The sequence below is a fragment of the Lepidothrix coronata genome, unplaced genomic scaffold (genome assembly GCF_001604755.1).
Source record: "Lepidothrix coronata isolate B3197 unplaced genomic scaffold, Lepidothrix_coronata-1.0 Scaffold137, whole genome shotgun sequence".
NCBI lineage: Eukaryota > Metazoa > Chordata > Aves > Passeriformes > Pipridae > Lepidothrix > Lepidothrix coronata.
Genome location: NW_016690317.1, coordinates 713,309 through 739,835, shown reverse-complemented (window position 1 = coordinate 739,835; position 26,527 = coordinate 713,309). Strand labels below are relative to the sequence as shown.

Genomic DNA, 26,527 nt, shown 5'->3' with positions numbered 1-26,527 from the left:
GACAGTAAAGGCAAAAGAAAAAAAAAAAAAAAAAAAGGCAAAATTTGTTGGATAAATTATTCTCAATGAATAATTCCTCCAGCTCTGATAGTAAAACATAATTACACACCGTGACAGTGGATTATGTATTAGTTGGGGGTACTAATTAGTTAATGTTTGTACAGCTTCTGCAAGATGTAATGTGCTTAAGCATTATCATTAACTAAGTGGAGCATTCAGTTTGAAATTATTTTTACCATAACTCAGAGCAGTATCACCTACACCCTTTCAAAGGGCTGTGATCAGTTGAACGTGGTATCTCCTGATCTTTTGTCAGGAAGGAAAATTCACAGCCCAAATTAGGGGCTGGGAGGAAGCAGCAGCAGCTCCCTGAGCTGCTGAGCTGATTAAAAGGGAGATGGTTTATTGCCAGGTTAGAGGAGCCTTCTCTGAGGCAGAGGCTGGACTTTATCTGGCACACAAAGTCACAGCAGCTCAAGTTTAACAAGTCACATCAGTCAGATTCTTGATTTGACAGAAAACCAGAAGCTTCCACGGGGTTTGGAGTGTGGCAGGAGATGCTCAGGGCCTCTGCTAAGCAGGATAATAAAGTCCTGCAGCCATGCAGGAGCCTTGTTTCGGCCTTAATTAGACTCGAGGAGTCAAAGGGCACTGGGTGCATCTGTACCCGCCCAAACCTGATCAACTCACTGCTCAGACAGTGCAGAAAGGAGGGGGAAACCCCCAAACAGCCCCAAAACTGTTTGATATTAAAAACTTTATTGTCTGAGACTCAGAAAGACAGACCTGTGAGGAAGTGCAGCACACCATTAAGACGGGCTTTTCATTTAATCAAACCTCCACTTCCCACAGACAAACGTGGCTTATCCCCAAACACCAGAGGCTGGGAAGCTCCAAACAGCCCTGCCAGAGGGGGCATTGCTGTTGTTTTTCCCTCAGTTAAAGGGACAAGAAGGAAAGCTGGTGGAAATGATCCAAGTCAGAGCAGCCCCCTCTCGCCTGCAAGGCAGTGTGTGGGTACTTCCAGCTGTCAGACAACCCAGAGGACACTAATGCCCCCAAATCCAGCCCTATTTTTATGCTAAAGAAAGGAGGATTATTTTTCACGAGGAGTTTCATCCAAACTCATCTGGGTTTCTTTTGAAACTCTCAGCATTTGCATTTTTTAATAGTTCTGGGCTGCAGGTAAATGATCCATGAAAGAGGATGGAGTGAACGTCCATTTTCTGCAGGATCCACAGAAAATCCGTGTCAGTCTCCTCTGCAGAGGGCAAATTTGGGCTCCTGCTTCTGGAACTTCTCCAGGAGCATCCACACCAAAATCCCTGAGGGGTGTGGGTCTCACAGGAGCCTTTGCCACACGAGAGGAACAATTCCCGGATCAAGGAAATGTTTAGTAAGAGCAGTTGTTACACTTGGATTTTTTGTTAAAGCTCTCTAAAGGGGTTTCAGAGAGGCCTTTGGGCTCCTTTATGGAGTCAGAGAGGAGATTCATTCCACAAGCCCCAGTCCCAGGCAGTTCCTGACAGTCTGTTTGTGTACATACATTACTCCTGACAGATGCTAAAACCAACGTCTCCTAAATCAAATGCAGTGTGAAAATGAAAATCAAATATTTTATATTTAGTTGAGTCATTGCTCTTAATCTCCCGTCTCTGGATTCTTCTGGGACTGTGACTCCACAATCTTATTCCAGGGGAGTTCTTTTAAACACATGTGGAAGTGATAGCAGTGAGTGGCAGGTTGTGTTCTGTCCCACCTCTGGTCCACAGGACATTAGGAACAGCTTTAAAGCCCCAGAGAGTGGGTTTAGGGCTGGGTTTTGAGCCTCCTGCTCTAGTGGGAGGTGTTCCTGCCCTTGGCTGGGGTTGGGGATAGAAGCTCTTCATGGCCCTTTGCAACCCAGGCCATTCCCCACATGAATTTGTAAATGAATTTCTCTGCAGTTCATTTTAGGTGCCAGGTCTCAGGCCACCAGGATTAACTGTGGAGTCAAAATTGGACAATTCCTTTACCTCACTTGGGTCCATTTGTGAGCAGACTCCACCTGTAAAAACCAGGAATCCAGAGAGCACAGCCTGCACACAGATTCAGGTATAAATCCATACTTTCTTGGAATCTCTTTCATCAAGGTGCCTCATTTAAGGGGGCAGGACACAGCCTTGCAGTCCCTGTTATCCCTCAGAAAAACCCTGACTTTTGAGGAAATGGAGATGTTCTGAGATGACTTTTGGGAATGGAGCTGGTGAGTGCAGAGGCTGCACAGGGAGAGCAGAGACCTGAACTGAGCACACCTCAAAAGTCCTCATTTATTCCACTGAAAATTTGATTCTCCTTCTCCACACACACCCAGCAAGGCTCAGCTCAGTGACCTCTATCAGAGACTATACCACAAACATTGATTAGCTGCTAAATTACTCACAATTTTAAGAGCAAAATCACTGCACAGTCCCACACAAATATAAAGATTTCACTCTGCAAGAGTCAGCTCAGCCCATACCCCCTGTGAGCCAGAGCTGATGCTTCTGACATTAAATCTGACAAACCCAGAGCATCTGGAAGAGGTTTCTTCCATCAGCCCTGGGCCAACAGCTCTGGACACTTCCTCCCAGGTTTGAAAGCAGAGGTGAGACCTCAGTGAGGGGAGGCACAGGCAGACTTGGAAACATCATTTCCTCTCCATTTCTCAATGGCTTGAGGGGTATTTAAGAAAAACCAGCCGTCATCTGTTTGCACACATTGAAATAAATATCAACAGCTTGGGACAAGCTGTATTATTTTGTTTATTCATTTGCATATAATTTCCTAGAGATTGCAAGAAGCTGCAAGTCAGGGCTGGGATGTGCATGGCTGAGGCAGATGGATCTTTGTGTGGGGAATGGAGTGTCCAAATTGCAGCTCCAGAGACAGGAATCCTCTGCACAGCCCCCAGTCAGGTACAGCAGCTGTGCCATCCAGCCCTCTGAGCCTTCCAAAGCCCGGCTGGAAGGAATAACTGAGTCTCTAATTCCTGGGCAGTCTGTCAGAGCTGCTCAAGTGCTGCTCCTGCACAGGGCTACTTCTGCAGGAATTCTTTCCTTCTGGTGTGATCCCATGGATGAGGAGCACAGAGCACACCAAACAGGGAAAAATATTTCCATCCATCCTTTAAGAAACTACCTGAGAATTTTGAAGTGTTTTCCACGCAGGCCAGGACACTGCAGGCATTGACTCTTGTCCCTGAACTCAAAGGAGGAGGTGAGATCTGACACAGGCTCCAGTGGCAGAACCGTGGCTCGGATGTTCTCCCAGCCCAGTGCCCTGTGCTGCCCAGGGACTTGGGGTGCTGGACATGCTCCAGTTGGGCTTGTTGAGAAATGATTTTACTGCCCAAACCACCCCCTGTGCTTTGCACACAGAGCTGGGCCTGCAGGAGCATCTTCCCTGGGGAGGGGATGTCCTGACACACCCTCTGGTTGTGGAATGGGACGAGCTTTCCCACCAGGAAAACACTCATAGAATCATGGAATGTCCTGAGCTGGAAGGGACCCATCAGGATCACTGAGTCCAACTCCTGGCCCTTCACAGACACCCCAACAATCCCACTCTGTCCCTGAGAGCATTGTCCAAACCCTCCTGGAGCTCTGGCAGCCTTGGGGCTGTGATCAAACCCTGGGGAGCCTGGGCAGTGCCAACCACCCTCTGGGGAAGAACCTTTCCCTGAGATCCAACCTGAGCCTGCCCTGACACAGCTCCAGCCATTCCAGGGTCCTGTCCCTGTTCCCCCCAGGGCAGAGCTCAGTCCCTGCCCCTTGTGAGTCCCCCCTCAGTCTCCTCCAGCTGCACAGCCCCAGTGCCCTCAGCCGCTCCTCGTGTGGCCCCTCCAGACCCTTCCCCAGCTCCGTGTCCCTCCTTTGGACACTCTCCAGCAGCCTGAGATTTTTCTCACTTTGTGCCACTCAGAAGTGCCCCAGGGCTCGGGGTGGGGCTGCCCCAGCCCAGAGCAGAGGGGACAATCCCCTCCCTCAGCCAACACTTCCCACCATCCTCCGGTTTGTCCCACACAGTGGGGATGACTCCACAAGTTGCAGGAGGTCCAACACCTGATGCTTTGCTCCTGTCCAGGTATTTTCTGTGGCTGTTCCATGAGCTGATCACACAACACTCAGCACCACGGGCCTGCCCAAAATGGGTCAAGCACACTCTCCCTGCCAGCACTAGAAAGGGGTTTTCAAGGTCTTTCTGTAATTCTGGACTGGAGGATGGCACACCCCAATTTTCATTTCTAGGCTTTGTTTCCATAAATACTCCTCGTGTCCCATTTTTGCCCTTGGACATAACATAAATCTCCAGTTTTGTGGTGAATCTGCTCCAAAGCAGCTCAAATGAAGGGGAAGAGGCGTCTCTCCTGAATTTCTCACTCCTCAGATGTCCTGGAAGAGGTTATATTCCAGAAAAGAAAGTTTTCTGCGGAATTTTCTACAACATGAGTTCTAACATAGGAATCACATTAGAGGTACTGGGCATCTGGGTGGCTTAGAGAGAAAACTTGGTTTGAACCTGGTAAGTCTTGATCCTGTTGTCTGTGGACACAGTTAAAGCCACCACACAGTATTTTGGCTCCAATAGGATTCTGTACCTGAGAAAGGAGATAATGACAATCAAATTTATGGGCCAAAGGTCTGGTGGAACAGCACAAGTGGGAAAAGTTGTGGAAGGACACAGAAACCTTACAGCCTGTTCGCTTAGAAAGGAAAATAGAGACCTGAGAGCCCCTCCCAGTGCCTGAAGGGGCACCAAGAGAGCTGGAGAGGGACTTGGGACAAGGGCCTGGAGTTGATGGCCAGTTCACTGCAGCAGAGACACTTTCAAAGCCTAACCAGCCTCTGGAATAGGGCTCAGCCTCAGCAGAGCCTCGGGGTACTACCCTACAATAAATACAAATCATTGTCAGGGAAAGGGAAAATGGGAGGGAAATGATGATCAAACTTTCCAAGAATAAAGTGGGGCTTTTTTTTGCTAGAAAATTCAAGATAGCCTCGTAAAACATGAAGAGGGAAATATCACTTCAAACTGCCTTTAAAAAAACGGTAAAAATGGACAGCAGTAGAGCAGCAGCCTCTGCTAAGGATCTTGCTGTAAAAAAATCTGCCAAGTTCAAGGACCTTCCCTGAAGAAATCAGCTGAGGCTCAGAGGTAGGTAAAACAACCTGCTGAATAAAAGAGGGGGTAGAAATGCTTCAGATAAAACATCAAATGGTTGAAGAAGTGGAAATAAATAAATAAAATACCAGAATTGCCAATTGGCAGGGACACAGGTGGCACGTGGAGCTCCTCAGAGCCCTCTGTTTGATATTCAGGCTGTTGTCTGATTCAAAGATGATGATGAAATAGTCCCAAGCAAAGGCTTTCAAAAGGGAACAAAGCAAACCTTGCATCCACATAATTAGCAATCAGCACAAGGAGAGAGGAGGAATAAAGTGCCTACCTGCAAGAAGGGGAATATTGCAGAGCTCTGAAACAAAGCCAGAGCCCGATGCCCGGGGAGGACTCGCCACAAACACGGCTTTCAGTGGGATCACAGGGTATAAATAGTGATTCAGGAGAGGAAAACACAGAGAAAAGATGATTTTTTTTTTCTAGTCCTGTTTTTGAAAGACTCTGGAATTCACAGAGCAAACTATGCATGTTATCTGTCAGCACCACACCCCCACTGACACCACACACTTGGCTCTTCTACAACTCGGCTGCTCACAACTGGGAGATTTTGGGTGATAAGTCCTTCACCTGGATCATTTCTGGCACTGAAGAAAACAAACAGAGTGTTTGCTCCATTTGGGAGAGGAATGATGGGCTTGCAGTGGTTCTGAGTTCACAGAATCATAGAATAATTCGCCTTGGAAGGCACTTTTTAAAGGTCATCTAGTCCAACCTCCCGTGACTCCTCTAATGATCCTTCTCATCTCTGAGTTTTTGAACACTGTAGACAGGCACAAAACACATAAAATAATCCCCAAGCTCTTCTCAGTATTGATAAGCTCTTGGTTAGGGAGCCTAAGCTCAGTTCTGGACATTGCATTCCAAGAGTCAAGAGGAAAACAGTAAAAGATCATCAGTAATACAAGAAACTTTACCTACAAGTGACAAAAGAATGAGGCAGCTCTCCCTAAACTGCAGGAGCAAAGACTAAGTGGAATATAATGGCAGAGATTCCACCATGGGGACTTGCTGGTGGACTGTGGAACCTCCATCACTGAGATGTTCAGAAGAAAGTTCACAGAATCCCAAAATGTGCTGAGCTGGGAGGGACCCACAAGGACCATCAGTCCAACCCTCAGCCCTGCACAGGCCCAGCCCCAAGAGGATCATCCAAACCCTCCTGGAGCTCTGGCAGCCTTGGGGCTGTGCCCACTGCCCTGGGGAGCCTGGGCAGTGCCCAACCAGCCTCTGGGGGAAGAACCTTTGCCTGAGATCCAACCTGAGCCTGCCCTGACACAGCTCCAGCCCTTCCCTGGGTGCTGTCCCTGGTCCCCCCAGAGCAGAGCTCAGTCCCTGCCCCTCCTCTGCCCCTGCCCAGGCAGTTGGAACTGCACTGAGGTCTCCCCTCCGTCTCCTCTGCTCCAGCTGAACACACCAAGTGCCCTCAGTGTCCTCACACGGCTCCAAGTCAAGGCCCTGCACCATCTTTGTGCCCTCCTTTGGATGCCCTTTAAGAGCACAAAGTGTAACTTTACAACTGACAGGAAGGCCAAGGGGTCAGGTGGGAGCTTTCTGACTCCGAGGGAACTCAAACCACACAACTCTTGTAATTAAGAAGTCCAGAATGACACAGAATATCCCAAATGAGACCTGGTTTTTAAACCCCACCTCCCAGGCTGGGACTGGCTGACAGGTCCCAGCCTCCACTTTTAATCTCAGCATCGAATAGGAACAATTCCAACCCCCGTTTTGTTCACTGAATGTTTCAACCCCGTGGCCCTGAATCACAGAACTGCTGTTTCTGTCAAGTTCTCATTATTTATCTGAGGGTTTTATTTGCTTTCTGCAGCTGGTTCCAGCTCTGGCAGGCATTTGTAAATAGCTCTCCAGAATTAATAAAAAATTAATAGACGCTGTAAGAAATTACCAGAAATCACATGTAACCTCTTATTTATGTGCTTATCCTGCTTTAAAATTCATCAATGATTAACAACTACCTTTTAAACCCCTTACAAAATGTACACACAGCCACTAATTAATTGCTGTATGAAGGCTGAAATAAGGCTCAGCCTTACCCTGTCCTACCTGTCCCACCAGGTCAAGATTCAAAATAACAGCCAGAGGTGTAAAAGCAATATAATAAATGCAATATAATAAATACAATATAATTTTAAAAATGAGGGAAAGGCTATGGGGTTTATTTTATTTTATTTTATTTTATTTTACCTTATTTTATTTTTCTTTCAATCCATTTTATTTCATTTTATTTTACTTCCTTTGACCTGAATTCAACTGTATGCTGCTAGTTTGGATTAATATTTAATAATTAATTAAAACAGTGAACATGAAATAGTTAAATCATTCAAAGCCTTTTTTTTTTTTTTAATATCAGGCAAGATTAAACCTGTCCTGGTGAAGGAAGGAGTTAACACTTGCTGAGAATGAAGATAAATTAGTCCCATTTTTCCACCTGACACATTTTCAAAGGGAATAATATGATTTTTTTTTCCTTTTGGGTCCTGGTATTTCTCCTTAGTGATTATCTAACATGCTGTCCTAGCTAAAACTAAAAGGTAGACTGTAAGATAGGCTTCAGGTAAGGATTTATTTTATAGTAATGCTCTGTCTCTGAAGGAAAATTACCAAAGTAGAACTTTGACCAGGAATAGGAATTCTAAGGAATGTTGGGATGAAGAGACAGAAAGAGCTCAGCATGTTCAGCTCCAGCCCTGGTTGAAACTGTCACTGAGTTTTTCAAAGTGAAAAAAAGCCTTTTCTAGTCAGAAATCATGCACAGGAAGCCTCCAGCCATGAGAAACCTTCAGGGATGTGGTTTTGTCCTTGGGTTTTCTCCCTGCAAACAAACCCCTGCCAGTTTGCAGGTCTGAGCTTTACCGAGGGTCTCAGACCCCAGGATGGTTCTGGAAGAGAGAAATGGTCACAAAACCTGTCTTTTGTTGTCCTGCAGTGCCTGAGGAAATCACCACACTGCTCTGACATCCACAGGAATCCACTTCCAGCAGTTTATCCCCCCAAATTAATGGGAGAAATAAAACTGGGACAGTTGGGCCCATCAATGATTTTTAATGAACCACCTTAACCAGAACATTTGTTCGTTCTGCAGGACAAGACAAGCTCAGGATCTTTGACAAATGCCTTTATTGGGCCCTCACCCAACAGCCAAACTCTGGAATTTCCAGAAGCTCTTGAATACACTCATTCTGGACTAACCCTGAGCCTTCCAGAGCCTGGTGTCCTATGGACGTGTCTAAAATCATCACCAGCCACGTCCCCACTGCAGCAGTTTTATAAAATTCCATGTAACTGAGGCCAACAACCCACCCCATTTGTGGAGAGGGAGGTGAAAAAGCCTTTTCTTCAGACATTATATATTATTATGTAATATATCATTATATATTATATATTTTACATGTATTTTCTATATGATGTATCTTCTGTTTCTGGACAGCAGATATATAATAATTTCTTAAATTGCCCTGACTAAGAAAGGAAACACAACTTTCAGAATTCACACCCATCTGAAAAATCTAATAATGGGATGTTGAGCTTTTTATAAATATAGATATGGTAATAAATATATAGTAATATAAATATAGTCATTTAATATTGAGCTTTGTTTGCAGTGACTTTTTGCATCCACAAGTCTTTTGGTGACTTCCAAGTTAATGTGAATGTGGATTACACCACCCTAAACAGTATTTAAATAGTATTTGCATGGTATTTACGTGGTATTTAGATGGTCTTTGGCCTTAACTGATATTTCATAGCATGACAAACCACCAGCCTTTTTAATGCCAGCCCCTTGAGCTGGTTGCCAGTGTTCCATGGAGATACAGGTGGAGCTTGTCACAGACTCCAGTTTATCTCACAAGGGGTCTCTGGTTTCTCCTCTGGATCTGAGCACACTGGAAAAGTGAATCCATACAGGAAAAACCTGGGGGTGAGTCCCACATGGAGCAAGGCAGGAGCACCATTTAGAGACCAGCAGCACAGACTGAGCCAGAACCAGGATGAGAGGAGCAGGAGAAGGAGACACGGGCTGGAAATCGCTTCCATCAGCAGTCGGGGTAAATCCCTGTTTTCTCTAGGGATTCCATGCCAATGCAATTTTGTGGGAAGGCAGGAATGGGGTGATTTCCATGTGTGAGTCCCCACGTGGTTGTCTGAGGGTTGGGAAGCCCTGAGCTGGGAACACCCCAAGAGCTCCTCAGCCACGCCTTAAACACCAGCTTTGGCATCCTCACAGACCAGCTGAGAGCCTTGCTGGAGAAGGGAATCATTTTAACAGCTGGACAAGTCATTTTGCACTGTGAAGGTTATGAACCTTTGGAACAAATTATCAGAGGGGGGGAGTTTTCTCTGGAAGTCCTCGAGTGACTCTCTGGAAGCACTTTTTAGAGAAAATAAATATTGGTGTTGTAAAGAGTGAAACTTTGTGAAGTTGGGTGGCCCTTGACAGACAGGAAGGCAAAGCAGGTGGGTAAAAACCTCTGCCCCACTTTAGTTTTTTATATAGAACCATAAAATTATGGAATGGTTTGGGTTGGAAGGGACCTTAAAGACCACCCAGATCCATCCCCCTGCCATGGGCAGGGTCACCTTCCAGTGGACTGATGCACTGATGAGTATCAGGGCAAAATATCCCCCCTCCAACCTTCACAGTGAGATATGAAACCTTTTCCCTACCTTTTACTCACTGTGGCAACATTAATTCCAGTCCCTCACCTGCTACAACAAAGTCTAGACCTTGTTCTCCGAAGCTAATAAATGTTTGGGAGCTAATCATGAACAGAAAGAGGTTAATCAGTCCCTCAGACTGGGACTCTTGATATTTTCAACAAAGAAACTGCACCAAAGGAAACACCCATAGATTTTGTTTTCAAATACAAATTTCTAATAATTCAGAGTCGCCAATGGGCTCCTTCCCTTTTTGATTTGCACAATTTGTGTTCCCTCTTCGCTGCCTTCGTTTCCCTTCTCGCGTGACATTGATGTGGCTTTTAAAGCCAGGAGCCCAACATGTGATTTAGAGGCTCTGGGAAGGAAAATTATAATGCTGGGGGAAGAAATGGCTCTGAAATTTCCATTAAAATCAGGCAATTTCAGCATTCTGCAGAAACCTACTGGGACGAGGGAGCACCTGAGTGGCTGCAAGTCAGTCTCTGTTGCATCTGAATATAGTATAGACATTTTAAAAGCACTAAATAGGCATGTGTTAATGCCTCCCCAAGACAAAGCAGAGCACTTCAGACTGGCTTTTATGCCAGGAACAAAACAGTCGCTGCAGGAGTCCCTTAAGGCTCCAGACAATACTTCTCCCTTTCATGCTAAAGCAGGAGCTGAACCCCAACCCTGCTCTGGAGCCCCCACGTCGGCAGCAGTGAAAGGCAAGGCAGCCCAGTAAATGGATGGGAGGGCAGAGACTGTGAGACAGGAGGAGTTTTCAAAGGTTTAAGGATTGGTTTCAGTGCTCAGGTTCCAATGAAAGCCAACGTGACCTTGCTTTCCCTCCTCCTTTTGAAGTCCAACAGTTTGCACCGAAGGGCTCTCTGCCAGCTCACGATAAATTAACAGCAGAGTTCATGGTGGTTCCTAAATCCTGTGGCCTCCAGCCACAGCTGAGGAGTGGATCACCCTCCTTTCCAAACTCACAAGGAGGAAAGACATCCTCCAGTTGAGTCTCCTCGTGGAAGCTTTCTGCAAAACAAGGAAATGGCCTCAAGCTGCACCAAGGAAGGTGTAGGTTGGATATTAGGGGAAATTTCTTCCCCAGAAGGGTTTTGAGGCATTGGAACAAGCTGTCCAGGGCAGTGGTGGAGTCCCCATCCCTGGAGGGATTTAAAAGATGTGGCATTTGGGGACATGTTGTGTGGTGCTTGGCACTGCTGTGGGAATGGTTGGGTTTGGTGACCTTAGAGGGGTTTTCCAACCTAAATGATTCTACTTCGATTTTCAACCTTTATGATTCCATGATTCTGTATGTTCACGGATCTAACTGAACCCTGAATTATGGCAATCAGCAGGACACATCCCAGTCCTCTGGAGTCCAAGGAATTGTGGTTTCCTTGCATAATTGGAAGAGCANTGCTCTTCCAATTATGCAAGGAAACCACAATTCCTTGGACTCCAGAGGACTGGGATGTGTCCTGCTGATTGCCATAATTCAGGGTTCAGTTAGATCCGTGAACATACAGAATCATGGAATCATAAAGGTTGAAAATCGAAGTAGAATCATTTAGGTTGGAAAACCCCTCTAAGGTCACCAAACCCAACCATTCCCACAGCAGTGCCAAGCACCACACAACATGTCCCCAAATGCCACATCTTTTAAATCCCTCCAGGGATGGGGACTCCACCACTGCCCTGGACAGCTTGTTCCAATGCCTCAAAACCCTTCTGGGGAAGAAATTTCCCCTAATATCCAACCTACACCTTCCTTGGTGCAGCTTGAGGCCATTTCCTTGTTTTGCAGAAAGCTTCCACGAGGAGACTCAACTGGAGGATGTCTTTCCTCCTTGTGAGTTTGGAAAGGAGGGTGATCCACTCCTCAGCTGTGGCTGGAGGCCACAGGATTTAGGAACCACCATGAACTCTGCTGTTAATTTATCGTGAGCTGGCAGAGAGCCCTTCGGTGCAAACTGTTGGACTTCAAAAGGAGGAGGGAAAGCAAGGTCACGTTGGCTTTCATTGGAACCTGAGCACTGAAACCAATCCTTAAACCTTTGAAAACTCCTCCTGTCTCACAGTCTCTGCCCTCCCATCCATTTACTGGGCTGCCTTGCCTTTCACTGCTGCCGACGTGGGGGCTCCAGAGCAGGGTTGGGGTTCAGCTCCTGCTTTAGCATGAAAGGGAGAAGTATTGTCTGGAGCCTTAAGGGACTCCTGCAGCGACTGTTTTGTTCCTGGCATAAAAGCCAGTCTGAAGTGCTCTGCTTTGTCTTGGGGAGGCATTAACACATGCCTATTTAGTGCTTTTAAAATGTCTATACTATATTCAGATGCAACAGAGACTGACTTGCAGCCACTCAGGTGCTCCCTCGTCCCAGTAGGTTTCTGCAGAATGCTGAAATTGCCTGATTTTAATGGAAATTTCAGAGCCATTTCTTCCCCCAGCATTATAATTTTCCTTCCCAGAGCCTCTAAATCACATGTTGGGCTCCTGGCTTTAAAAGCCACATCAATGTCACGCGAGAAGGGAAACGAAGGCAGCGAAGAGGGAACACAAATTGTGCAAATCAAAAAGGGAAGGAGCCCATTGGCGACTCTGAATTATTAGAAATTTGTATTTGAAAACAAAATCTATGGGTGTTTCCTTTGGTGCAGTTTCTTTGTTGAAAATATCAAGAGTCCCAGTCTGAGGGACTGATTAACCTCTTTCTGTTCATGATTAGCTCCCAAACATTTATTAGCTTCGGAGAACAAGGTCTAGACTTTGTTGTAGCAGGTGAGGGACTGGAATTAATGTTGCCACAGTGAGTAAAAGGTAGGGAAAAGGTTTCATATCTCACTGTGAAGGTTGGAGGGGGGATATTCTGCCCTGATACTCATCAGTGCATCAGTCCAGTGGAAGGTGACCCTGCCCATGGCAGGGGGATGGATCTGGGTGGTCTTTAAGGTCCCTTCCAACCCAAACCAATCCAGGATTCTATGGCAGCAACAGAGGAAAACGATGTTCAGAACACCAAGGCTTTTATTTCCACAAAATCCTGGCTGAGACAAGAGAGATGGAAACACAATTATTCCTCCAGTGTGTTAGTATTCCTTCCATGTGTTCTGACCTGTGTTTGGGGGCGTGTGTGAACACACAGACAGGGCACCCCTGCCCTGACCTGCAGTGCCTCTGGACACACAGCCCGGTGAATGAAAGGGATAATGAGGACCCAGGAAAATCACTCCTCTCATCTCCCCACCATGTGAGAAGTGCATGGCAATTCACCAGCCCTTAAGGGTGACACTGTCGATTGTTTCAGGACAATCAAGTAGCAGCAGAGAAGTGGAGTGGGACTGGGAAGGCTGGTGTCAGATGTACAGTTAAACAATAGCTGTTTTGCCTGTCATTCATCCCCAATTACTGCAGGAGGGGGGAAGAAAAACTATTTATAACCTGTCAGTCTCAAGAAACCACAATTATGATGATTTAATTAACACATGGAGAGGCTTTAGGCAATCACATCGTTCTAAATTTAAGAAGCAGCACATTTCAGGCCCAAGATGATTTAGAACATTAACAAATGCTAGTTGAACCAGGGCAAGAATTTGATGGCCTTGTTGGTTCCTTTTAAAGCATCCATCACGGCACAAAGATAATCCAAATGGATCTGTTAGTGAAAGATGAGAGCAGTGAAGAATCATCTGGGGTTTCAGGGGCCATCACACAGAAGGAGAAGCTGATTTTAAATGAGGACTGAGTTTGAAAATGAGCAAAACCACACAACGCAAGTCTATTCATCACAGACACTCCTCTCTGCACTGGAAAAGCCTGGAAAAAAATTGAATTATGAGAGTGCAAGACACTGAGGGTGAGCCTGACCTTCCCATGGAGACCTTGGAGCTGGTACTCGGTGTCAGACAGGCCTTCCTTTGGGTTGGTGCCCAGGAGTGAGGTCTGACCATGGGACGGGCTCTTCCCTCCCAGGGCTGAGGGCTGGAACATCCAGTAAAGGATATTGCCAAAGGTTCCTTAAATCCTGGGCTGCTCCACTCCTGGCCAGCTCCTCTCCTCCAGAAACTGCTCTCCAGGTCTCCATTTCCTCCTTCCATGCCCTGCCTGCTCACGTTCCCTGCTGTGTCCTGTTCCTCTGGCACAAAATGATTCCTCTGGGATTTTCATCCCCTCATCAAACCTGGGAGTGGTCAGCTCCTACCCAAACCCAGTCAGAGCAACAATACCACGCTTAGGCTGACCTTATCTTCTGCTCCCTAATTGGATCAACACACAGGTAACAGCCAGGAAAATCCCATTTCTTCAATACAGGAAGAAAAACCTTGACCTGAGTTTACACGGGGGAAAAAAACACAAAGAACTTTCTGCTTCGTAACAGGTTCTTTGTTCACTGTCCATCAAAGCTCAGAGATGGAGCTGCTTTCCCTGCCCTGGGTATTTATACCAAGTGCAGTTGGAAGCCCTGCACACCCCCAGGGCTGGCTCTGCCCAAAGCTCTTTGTGCTCCATGGAATTCCTGAGCTCTGCCTGTTGGGATGGACAACGGGGCCACGTTCCCACACCCTTTTCACACAAAGTCACTCCCCAAACACCTAATTTTGCTCCTGAGCTGCAGTGCAGTTGAAATGTTCAGGCAGAAAACTATTGAGTGCTTTTGTATGACGAAAGAACTTGCAAAATTCGGGCTCGAAATCGAGATTAAGGTCAGTGTTCCCCACTTGGGTCTTCCCATGAACAAAACACACTCCTGGACAGGCACAGAGCACCAAAGGTCACTTTGATCATGAACAAACTGATCATGTTAGTTTTCCCCAGAGGCTACACCCAGAAATATTACTTCTCTTTTTATTATTGTGCATGTCAGAGGAAAGTGAATAATGTGGTGATGGTGAAAGAACAGGGGGGGAAAAAAAAAAGGAACCTTCAGAGCAAAGAGCTGCTGTGCCAGATCACGATCTCTGGGATGCAGGGACTGAAAATGAGGAGAATGCCACTTATCTCATGAGTTTTGAGAACTTCAAGCATAATGTCAAAAATACATTAGTTTTAATATTATAGTGTAAATTTTAATTTTATAATTTAATATTTAATATTGTAATGTAACATACATTGGGGTTTTGTCACACAAAGGAGAGAAAGCCAAGAGGAGAAGCTCAAGCATCTTCACAAAGCCTTTGTTGCAGGAAGTTGGAGACACAGCTCTGGAGCAGAGAGCTTTTAGGAGAGACTCTGGCTTTCCAGAATCCAGGAACTGCTCCTCTTCTGGCCAATTATATTCAAAAGTACCTAAAAAACCCCCAAAATAAATCTATACTCGGACTAATTACCAAAGGGGGAGTTTTGCTGTAGCTGAACGTACCCCAGATGGTGAGACTGGAGATGACCAGCATTTTTTGGCCTTCCTTGCCTTCCCCCTTTTGCAGGTGGAACAATTCCCATTGGATTGCAACACCAGGACTGATCCATCTGCCAGGAAGGGCTTTCTATTTGCTTGGATATTAAAAAGGCAAGGCCCAAACAAATCCAAAAAGCCAACATTCCCAACCCGCTCTCATGCCATCCCTTCACCAGCTTCTAACAAAGAGGAATTCTGCAGCTTGGACAGAGCTGACAACTCCCTGGAAACCCCTCAGAATGGATCCACTCCTCTTTTCTGTGGAGGTGGGAAGATCTACAGGCAATGTGAGCTGGTTTGGCTGCACAAGAGGCAGATGTGAGAAAAGCTGATTAGTGTCCAAAACGTTTCCTGCTGCAGCCCATCTGTGTTCAGGGCTGGAATACCTGGCTGGAAATGACCAAACACTGGGATGCTGCTGGTGCTACAAACACCAATCACACTGGAATATTTCATGTCCAAATGTTTACAGCACGGGGAGCAGGGCAGAGGCTGCACAATTCCCTGTGCCAGGCAGCTCCTGCCAGGAAAGAGTGAGGTCTCCAGTGGCAACAGGACCATCCATGGAACAGTTGGACCTAAATGTATTTTCAATGCTCTCTTATTCCAGGGAAAGTCTCGGGAACGTTCCCAGCAGCAGGACACTCACTAATAAGGTTGTTTGTCCCTCTTAGTGTGTGTTTTATTGTTTGTGTGTGTTTAAAAGAGAAACCACAAATGAACAGGTTCAACAGATTCCTTCCCTGTTTCTGAGTGTTCTCCCCTCCGGCAGGAGCCACATAATGGACTAAAATTGATTTTTTTCTCCTCCTTAAAATACTGGCAGTGCATCACAGAGTTTAACAGAGGCAGAAGGGGTGAGAGAAAGGCAAAGGGAGATGGAGAGGGCAAAGGGCATCTGCCACAATTCCAGCAAAGCAGGAATCCCTCAAAAGGCTCAAGCAATGATTGTGATGGGAATACAAGTATTTTCCTCTCTTGTACAAAGCTTTCCAGTGCAGCACCCTCTCCATTTGGGCAGCTCTCCCTGTACACAACTCACTGAGGTTTCCAGAAAGTGGCAAAGTTTGGGGAAGAAGGAAAAGAGGTGAAGGGAAGGCAGGGGGGAGGATCCCAGCTGGACATTGTGTCTGAGACTACAAATCCACAGTGCAATTCCATAGTTCTGTTAATTAACTACTGGCTTCTGGATGAGACCTAGTGGAGCAATTGCAATGCCTGGAATCTGGTCAGGAAATCTCCCGAGCTCGGCAAAAATTTGGGAGATGTGGGTTCAGCCCCTTCCTTTGTCGCCATCCCAGAGCAATCAACTCCCGAGGTCTCAGCAGCACTTGTGTCACAAGCCCAGATTCCAGAGGAGCTCTTCTCTCCCCAGGCACCAGGGTAAGGACTGAGTAAGAGTTTCAGAAGTGTTCCACATCCTCCTGCTGCTTCCTTTCCAAATTTACAGCCCGTGGCTCAATTGCTGCTGAGGCACAGCTGGCTGAGCTCTGCCGGAAACACGGCCGGTCATTTTGGGAACATCTTTGGGAAATCTCGCACTTCACAAGTGCTGAGCCCGGGAAAATTTGCCCCTCTGCATTTATTGCTACATCCCCAGTGCTTCTAGAGCACAGCTTTCCTTGTGCTGATGTTATCCTTGCAATACCAAGCGTGAAATGCTAAGAAAGGCTCTGAAGGGTAAAAACTGCCCCATCCCTGGAAGTGTCCAAGGCCAGGTTGGACAGGGCTTGGAGCAACCTGGGCTAGTGGAAGGTGTCCCTGCCCATAGCAGGGGTTGGAACTGGGTGATCTTAAAGGTTCCTTCCAAGTCAAACCATTCTGATTTCTAAAATGTCCCTTCTCCTCCCCCCTCTGAGCCCCTTCCCACGTGTCCCTCCCAGGCTCCGCTCGGAGCAGCAGCACCAGCAGCTTCTCCTTTGCTCACTCTCCCCACACAAACCCAGAGCTTCTGACACAGCTTCATTAGGCTGATTCACCCTTCAGTTTACAGCTCAGCAAGGATTTAAGGCCCATAATCACAGAGAAGTGGAGGAAGAGGAGCAGAGGAGGAGCCACAGCACAGAAGGATGTAGGGAACTAAATTACAGTGCCTGCCCTGCTGTGTTTCAAAACAGTCACTGGAGAAAAACCCACACTGCTTTGGCCCTAAAATGATGACAGCAGGCTAATGGAGAGCTCCTGCTCTCCATTCTCCTCACTCCTCACCTCCCATATACTTGTCTTTGCAATGCCCCACCTGTGGAATCACCTTCCTTTCCCGTTCCCCCACCCATGATGAGCTCACACCTCTGCCATGAAGCCCTTGCTCAGCATTCCTTCCAAAAACCTCAGGCTGATGAGCAAAGGAAATACAACCACTGCTCTTAAGAGAAAATAATGAAATATTCAGCCAGTCATTGAGTGATTTCTCCCCAGAGGTCACAGCACCCCGTGAGCTCAGGACGAGCCCCTGGGCACCCCCGTGATGAGTTACAGAACTGGCACCTGGCACTAAACACACCCTGAAGATGGAGACTATCCTGCTTTTTCCTTTTTACATCTTGTCCAAAGCAACAGAGAAATGGTGTTTAATAAATAAATAATAAACAACAACAGCATGTTAACATTTCCTTTCAAGTTAAGCTCGGAAGGAGGAGGTCAGCAGCCCACCAAGCCCGCATGCACTGCACTCCTTTCTCAACCTATTTGTCCTTTCTCCCCAGTGGCAAGAAGGCAGGAAGCAGAACTCCAGCTGAACATGATTTTGTGTGACTGGTTTAGCAGCAGCGAATACAAGTGACAACCACCCCGGTTCACACTCCCCTGGAAAACACAGTGGAGCTGTCCCTGCTCGTCCACGGGCTGTGGGCAGACACTGAGAAGTGTAAAACTGACCTCCCGGGGTGTGTGTCCATCACCTCTCAAATGGCCTCACACACACACACAAGCTGTTCACCTGCTTGCTTGTTGTTTGTTTTGTCCCTGCCAGCCCGGGGAAGGGGAGAGAAATGACCTTCCAGGAGACAGAAACATTCCTGTAGCAACATTCCCTCTCCCCACTCCCCTCCCCAGCGAGCCAAACACAGCTATTCTGTGTGTGAGATGGAGGAAACACAGCTCGGGGTCTGAAACTGCTTTTTATGGCCCCCAGATCTTCAGCAAATGTACAAATAAATATGAAATAGAGAGGGAATGAGATGCACATGCACAAAGCAAATACCAGAATGAGATGGCAGCAGTCTGGGAACTGGCTGGGAGAGCCAAGATCATGAGCATCCAGTTATTTTAGCAGCCCTTGCCAATAGACTAAATAGAATAGCATAGGCCAGGTGTCAGTGATTATAATCCCACTGATGCCAAGAGTCTCTCCCATTTCCAGCCAGCCTGGCTTTGCCTCTATCTCTGCAGCACAAGAAATAATTCCTAAAACAGGGACTGGAAAAAGCAGCCACGCAAAGAGTACCTGCACCTCCCCTTTTCCAGGGCAGCTCTGTCTGCCTTTGTTTTAAACCCAAAATCTCACTAAACTTAAAAGAAAACCATCCCTGCTGCTGTGAAGAACAGAACCTGTGGAAATAGCTCAGCACGTTGTTCCAACGCCAGTTCTGTCCTGGAAAACAGGTGGTTTATGGATGAGCTGAGCTGGATACCCCCAAACCAAAAATGATCCCTGTGGAGGGACCAGGTCTGCTCCCCGGACCTCAAAACATCCATTATCACCCCACTCCCAACAGCAGCACCTGCTCAGGCTTCTCTGCCCTTTCCCAGCTCCAATGGAACCATCATCCCTTTCCCGAGGACACACAGTTGTTGGACACCTCGGCTGCGTTCAGGCTGTGGGAGGTGGATACGTGGAAGGAGACAATCATCTGAACATGATTCCTGAGAAAAGGAAACTCCACGGAGTCCTAAGCAATGGATTCCAGAGCCTGCCTGCCTTCACTCTGGCAGCCAGGCTCTCCTCTCCCATCCAAGTGGTCCTTTTTTGGGAGAAACCTCAGGAATGAGCAGCTTGGCCCCATGGGAGGATGGGCCTGAGCTGCATCTCCCTTGCACAAAATGGCAGTTCCCCACAGGTATGTACATTTGGGCAAATTAGGAAATAAAGAGATGCTCCATTTTCTATTTTTTCCCCAAACACAAACCCTTTCCACTGCTGAAGAATCTACAAGGAATTTTTTTTTCCCCATTTTTAAGTGCTGTACAGTGCCTGTCTCTCCTTTTACAAGTGGAACCTTGTAGCTATGGAGACGAAGAATGTCAAATCCAAGCTGAAGACAGGATTTCACTGAGGGCTTTCGGTTGCTACACGTGCCTTCAATGATCTGGTTTCCATCTCCTGAAGTCTTTATTATTGTCTATTATGTATGAGTCTCTCTTAGTGTGCTAAGAGCCACTGGACAGTCTGATTTACACCAGAAGCAACACCATAAACACCCTGAGTCCTGCAAAGTTCTGCACCACCTTAATTTAACCTGAATAAAACTGTTGTGGTGCTGCCACAGCACCTGGAAACGGGGTGAACTGGGGTTCCCCTTGTGTTTAATGCTGTGTGTAACAACCCACAACACCACGGAGGAATTACACCACCCTGATCTTCTGTCCTGCACCCGGTGGGGCTCTTCGACCTTGGAATTATCTGCCATAATCCAGATTACCCAAATTTCAGTCTCCCAGATGACATGACATCACCCCTACGTCTTCTGAGGTCCAAATAACGTTAGAGGTGATGGTTTCATTAGCTGGATGTTCAGCTATAACATGGAAATTCGTCACCTCACCATCGTGGTGCAAATTAAACAACAAGCTGAGGAAACTTCGGTGGTGATAAACCTGAGCATGAAGGGGAAACAGTCTTTCAGATCAAATTGGAGCTCCTTGTGACAGCCAGGGAAAATTCAAAATAACTTCACCATCACTTTCTACCTGTGCTGGTAACAGGGAATAAAAACCCCACACCTTCATTCCCATGGCACTGGAGCAATGACAGGGACATGGCAGGTGGTTTCCTATTTTGAAGACAACACTGCTCCAAAGAAAGCAACCCCAAAACAGGCATTTTTCTTCCTTCTCCTTGACTTCATGGTCTAAAATCACCTGGGGATTTCAGGTGCCAAATATGAAACATCTCAAAGACGCCCCTTTGTCAGGAAGTGAAAATATAATTTTTAACAAATCCAGATCCCAGAACTGCAGCCTGTTCCACACTGCTCATCTTTAACATGCTCTCATGCCAAAGTCAGGGCTCAGAATTTCCATAGTCAATCCCAATCTGCACAAATGAACTGGGATAAACCCCAACACTCTCAGGTAGGACATCCACAACCAGGGGAGAAAAATCCCCCCTGGTGCCCTAAAGCCACGTCACGGGCAGGATTAAGTAACAAGTGCTGCAATGGAATTGTGCAAATCCTCCTTTACCAGCTATAAATAAGCATCAGCATTCAAAGCAAACCCATCCCTTGCATACACAGTGGTGGAGTCGTTGACAGGAAGGCAAGGAAACAATTTGGTGCTTCCTTTCAAAGCTGAACAACAGAAAAGATGCTCTGGGAGCTTTTCCTTTTTGTGTTTCCAATGTTGCTGAGTCAAATCCTAACACGGCCTTAAGCATGTGAAAAGCAGCTCTGCCTAACTTCCAGTGATCACTGAAATGAAATTAAAGACCTCAAGAATACCCATCTCCCAACCCAGGCATTTGCAAATGTGCTGTTGGACCAAGGCTCGGGTTCAAAGGAGCCTCTGTTGTTCCTGCTGCTCCAGGAAAACAAGTGCCTAAACTCCAAGATTGTGCTGCAGTCCTGTTGCTCTCTGGTTTGCTCCTGAACCAGACCAAAAACGCAGCAAATCCTTGCCATTATCTTTAAATAGGCCATAAACCCCTCAAGATTTCATGTGGGGGCTGAGTAAAGAGGTTTCCATATTTATTTTTAAAGCAGAAGAGGTTCTTTCACGCCTCTGTATCTACCAATACATTAAAAATAGGATTCTCTTGTAGCCACAGCTCATAAAATGGGTGCAAACAGGAGGAGAATAACACTCCAGATGCCTTTACTACAGTTGTTGGCTTCAGCTTAATCCATATTTTAATAAGTCTTAGTTATTCAAAACAATCACCATCCCTTCCTTGACTGTTGATATTGGACGAGAGAACCTTCCACAGAGCAACCACCCCCCCCCCCAAAAAAAAAATAACCCAAAATCTCGTTAATCTTTCTAGCATTTAGAGATACCTCAAGAGCGTCAAACATTTACCTCTCCTTCCCAGCAGCTGAAATGGTTTTAGGAGGATCATGGTTCATACCTCGCATTCCCTGGAGCCAGAGATGGTATAAGTGCAGGGCCCAGATCCATTAACCGATACATCCATGGTCTCAGAGTTTGTTGGCTTGTAGTCCACGTAATACTCCTGCAAAGGGGAGTTCATTTGCCTCTCAGACTCCCTGGCCTTTTTCCTGCGCCTCTTCATGAGCGTGTGCTGCTGGAGCTGCTTCATGCTGGCGGGGTAGCGCTTCCAGGACACGTAGATCACCAGCAGGATCATGGCCACGGAGAGGAACAGGGCCACGCTGCCCGCGATGATCTTGTGGAAGGACACGTGCTCGTACTCCGGCTCCACTCCCGGCGTCGGGATGTCGGCGGAAGGGCTCGGCGTGGCGGAGCTCGGCTGATGGCTTTCCAGTTTGGAGACGGTGGGTTTGGGGATGAACACGGGTCTCGGGGGGGTTTTGGGCGCCTGGTAGGACCTCTCGGTGACCACCACCTGGACCTCGGCGCAGATGTCGTAGGTCTCCACGGCGTCGCTCACCTTCTCGCCCTGGATGTGCTTGGGGCCTGCACAGATCATGGTGCTCTCCTTGTTTCCCTTGAAATTCTTAAGCCAATTAAAAAGAGGGCAAATGCTTCGAGTACATTCCCACATATTTCCGGACAGAGTGATGGAGATGAGCGAGATCCACGTGTTGATGGTCTCCTGGGAGATGTTGGTGAGTTTGTTGGAATCCAGGTTCAGCTTCTGCAGGTTGGGGAGGCACTGGAAGGTCCCAGGCTCTACCCCCGCGATGTCATTTCCCGATAAATCCAAGTTGTGCAAGGAACTCCAAGTCCATGTCAACCCCTGGCTGATGGAGCGGATCCTATTCCACTGCAAGTAAATGGAGCGCAGGTTGAAGAGGCGTGGGAAGTGGGCAAAATTGATCTTAGAAAACTGGTTGTGCTCCAAGTGGAGCTCCGTCAGCTTCAGCAGGCCGGCGAAGGCGTTCCGGGACAAGCTCCGCAGGCGGTTGTAGCCCAAATCCAGGAAGTCGAGGTTCCGGCAGTCCTGGAACACCCGGATGGGCACCGTTTTCAGCGAGTTGGACCTCAGGTGCAGGATCAGGAGCTTCCGGAGGCCCTTGAACTGCTCGGCCTGCAGCACCTGCAGCTTGTTGTAAGACAGGTCCAGGTTGCGCAGGTTGGGCACGGGGTGGAAGGTCTTGTTGTGCAGGAGGGTAATTTTGTTGGAGCTCAGGATTAATTCCTTCAGCCGGCGGATCCCCTGGAACGCGTCCTCGTCCACGGAGCTGATGTAATTATGGTCAAGATAAAGCCATATGAGCTGATTGAGGCCCGCAAACTGATGGGATTTAAGCTTCTGGATGCTGTTGTAGCGCAGGGATAAGCCCTGGGAGCCCCCGGAGATGTTGTGGGGGATGTCTCGGAAGGCGTGGGACTCGCAGTACACGATCTTGCCGTCGCATCGGCAGTTCTTGGGGCAGGCTCGCTGAGCCCCCGCGAGCAGCACCAGGGGAAGCAGCAGCACCAGGAGCGCGCTCGTGCCTCTCAGCTGCTTAATTAAATGGAAACCTGCAATATTAAAGAGAAAAACAAACGGGCGTTGGGAGCCTATTAAGATAAATTGCCGGCAGATTACTCACGTCACCCCGGGGCTTTGGATGAAACCTGAGTGGAGCTGGGAGGGGGGGGGGGATTTGGGAAACAACCTGTTTGCCTCCTGTCTGGGGCTTTTGTGGTGCAAATTCCCGTCCTTTGAGGTCGTGCCTCGCCATCTCTCACCAGCGCTACTCCTTTTGTGTGACTTAGGATCCCTCAGAACCGCCAAAATCCTGTTCCCTCCTGGCTTTGCCCCTGTCCACCAGCTCCCAGTGGAGCTGGGATGTCCTTATCACCAAACGCCGAGGTTTTAACAATAAACATATTTGTCAAGTCACTGTACTGACTGTTCCACAGAGCTGGAGAGGAAATGAGCCAAAGCTCCTGCTATTACGTGCTGCTAAACGTGTTCCTCAAGAAAAGCAAGTGCAAGTCCAAATCCCCCCAGAAAATTACTGCAGAAAACGAGAAATCTACTCATCATAAAGTTTGATCCATATCGTGTATTTATTGTAAAACGAGACATTAATAAAGGCTTTACTTTTTGCACCGAGAGATTTGGTTTGAACAGGAAGTTTAAGTGGGTTTACTCACGATTTTTATTGACCTAAAACACACAAACAGATGCAGCAAAAGAAACTTCAGCTACATAGAGAGGTATCTCAGGTAATGCTGGAATGGGACCCCAACCCCAAGAGAATGGTAGGAGACATATTTCTTTCACATGAATCACTGCCTTAACACATATTCATTTAAAGTTCTCCATATGTAGCTGGGAATGCCTAAGCATTTATCCATTTATATCTATATACATTGGATACTGGATGAAAACATCCACACCAACACTCACATCCAGCAGCAAACCCCAGAAAGTTTAAAGGGGGATATTTCTTATTTCAACTTCCCCCTCTCTCTCTCTCCCCCAGCTCTGATGATTTGAAGGGTTTGCCTTTGAGGTGTCAGGTTTGTCATGCAGGAACAATGCTGGATGCGAGGACATCTATAATAATTCAATATATATAATTTCAAATAATTATGAGAGAGGGTGGGGTGGGGGTGTCAGAAACCCCAACATACACCCACATGCCTGGAATAATTTTAGGGCTGCTGCCTCTGTCCAGAGTTGCATCTTTACTAAGGATGAAAACGCATTTTCCAACAGGAAATGTTTCAAGGGCTGGTATCTCCTTGATAAATAATCACTTTATTATTTGTCACACGCACAAAACCAACCCCGTGCTGCAGTTCTTTAACCCAATTTTAAACCAAGGGGCAATCTGCAAAAAAATTCCTAATCTAAAATGCCCCTGCCTGTGTGTCCCTGCCTTCAGTGGTTAGATTTTTAATTTAAATCTTGTTATTTTGCTCCTGCCTGTGTGCCAGCAGCAGCCAGCTAGAAATATGTTCTGCCTGTTACAGACTTGGGGGCTGGGGAGGGAAGGAAGGAGGGGAACAAACCTGTCACACTTGAAAAAATCAGACTGGCAAATGACTGCTGGAAATGTAGCAGAGGTACCAGGGGCATCTTTTCAGAGCCCAAACAAGCCTTTTCAAAACCACCTAGACAAGAACCTCCCCCCCCCCTCCCCTGTGCTTCCCACATCCCACAAAGTGTTAACAGCCCCTCCTGACAGCCCGAAGGATGCCGCTCCGGGCTCAGGGGATGGGGATGTGCGGGCAGGAGGAATGTGGGCAGAGGTGCCTCCTGCATCCGTGCAGCGCTCTGTGCGCGGCAGGTGCGGGGGCGGGCGGCGCAGGGAATTCGCTCCGTCCAGCCCTTCACCCGGGGCATCAATTCACAGGTTAGCGACATGGAAAACCTCTGCAGGAGGAAAGGGGGGTGCGTGTGTGTGTGTGTGTGTGTGGAGGGGGGGGATACACGATCTAAAAATACAATAGCAAGTGCGGTGAGTCACCTGGCACAGGAACCCACTGCTGCTGTTCAGCCTGTGCCCCCCTCTCCAACGGCAAATAATCCCGCTGAAAAATATCCCCCCAGTGCAGCTGTGCCAGCAAACAAACAGGAAAAGTTCACTTACCCATCCTTTTGTCATCAATAACGTCCTCTTTTTCCTTCCTCCAGCTGTTTTCTTCTCTCTCTCCCTTTTTTCGCTTCCCCTTCGCCTCTCTCTCTCTCTTTTCCAAACTGGTTTCTTTTCTTTAAACCATCAGAATCTTCCTGGCACAGCCCGGCTGCCACTCACATCACCAGCATCCAGCGTGCAAGCCACAAACCCCCCACAAAGTTCCCTAGAGAGGACAAGCGAGAATTTTGGGGATGAGGAAGGGGAAGGATAGGGAAGGGGTTGGGGGTGGGGAAGACAGGACGAAGGCTGGGGGGAGTGTGGGGGGGTAGGGAGGGACTCTAAGCTCTGAGAGCCATTGTGTAAGTCATCAGAGAGCCGGCGTTAAGTGGCAATCTGCAAGGAGAAGCCGGAGCAGACGAGGAAGGCAAAGCAACTTCTCTGGGAGGAATGACAAAACCTTTGCCGGTACCTCGAATGCCTCATTCTGCCGCCTTTTGCCATTCCCAGACACGGCCATCCATCCTCCAGCTTCCCAGCCCCCGGAGCCCCCGGGCCTCCCGCGCCGTGCCAGAGCCCGCTTTAAAAGCTGTGCAGGCTCGGTTTATCCATTCGGCTGGGCAGGTTGGAAGTGTTTTGTAGCTGTGCTGAGAGGCAGCTCTCGTCTAATTCCGAAGGCTTTCCGGAGAGCGATGATGCTCCGGAGCTTGTTGGTGCTGATGTTCTAGTTTGTGATACACTGAGTGCCCTCCACTGGAGAAAACAGATCGCACATTAAAGGCTGAACAAGTGAGCCTGTCATGGCTCTGCAGACTTTCTTCCCTCAGAAAAGAAAATTAAAGACACAGTATTGCCTTGCCCACCAGCATCCCTTTTCCAGACCCCTCCGCCTTCCCTGGGTTACCAAATGTTGAGAGTGTGGATTTTCTGGCAGAAACACTGAACAAAACACCTGCTCCCTGGGGGTTTGCCAACCTGAGCTTTTTCTAATCCACCTGACCTGTATATTTTGCTGGGGCAAATTCTAAATTGGGGTGGGTTTTTTTGTTTGTTTTGTTGGGTGGTTTTTGGTGTGGGTTTTTGGGGTTTTTTTTTCTGTATTCCCAGGGGGTGAACAGGAAAAAGGATGTTGGCAGACAAAAAGTGAGAGTCATGGTAAAGGGTGGAGGGGCAGGAGCTGTGATCAGACTGATCAGCCACACAAGAGGCATTTAACTGCAGGTGGCAGCTCCCAGTGTCAACACTCCGTGTCCTGCTTTGGCTGGGAGAGAGTTAATTCCTTTTTTTTCCTTTTAAATCTAAGTGCCTTTTAGTCAGAAAAATACTGAGTTTTATAAACAAGGCAGAACTGAAGCTGCAGAATTAGTGACACCTTTGAGCTCCTGAGCTCCT

At 47.5% G+C, this 26,527-nt stretch overlaps 1 protein-coding gene across 1 annotated transcript in view; it reads right to left on the bottom strand.

The window, feature by feature from the left end:
• LRRTM4 (leucine rich repeat transmembrane neuronal 4) overlaps positions 1 to 25,863 on the bottom strand; it is a 205,850-nt gene extending 179,987 nt beyond the window's left edge. The window contains exons 1-3 of the mRNA XM_017827360.1: positions 25,608 to 25,863; positions 25,151 to 25,361; positions 21,544 to 23,084 (exon numbers count right to left, since the gene is read on the bottom strand). Of these exons, the coding sequence (XP_017682849.1) occupies positions 21,544 to 23,084; positions 25,151 to 25,154 (1,545 nt within the window). The 5' untranslated portion in view covers positions 25,155 to 25,361; positions 25,608 to 25,863. The remainder of the gene's footprint in view (positions 1 to 21,543; positions 23,085 to 25,150; positions 25,362 to 25,607) is intronic.
• Positions 25,864 to 26,527: the final 664 nt, after the last annotated feature.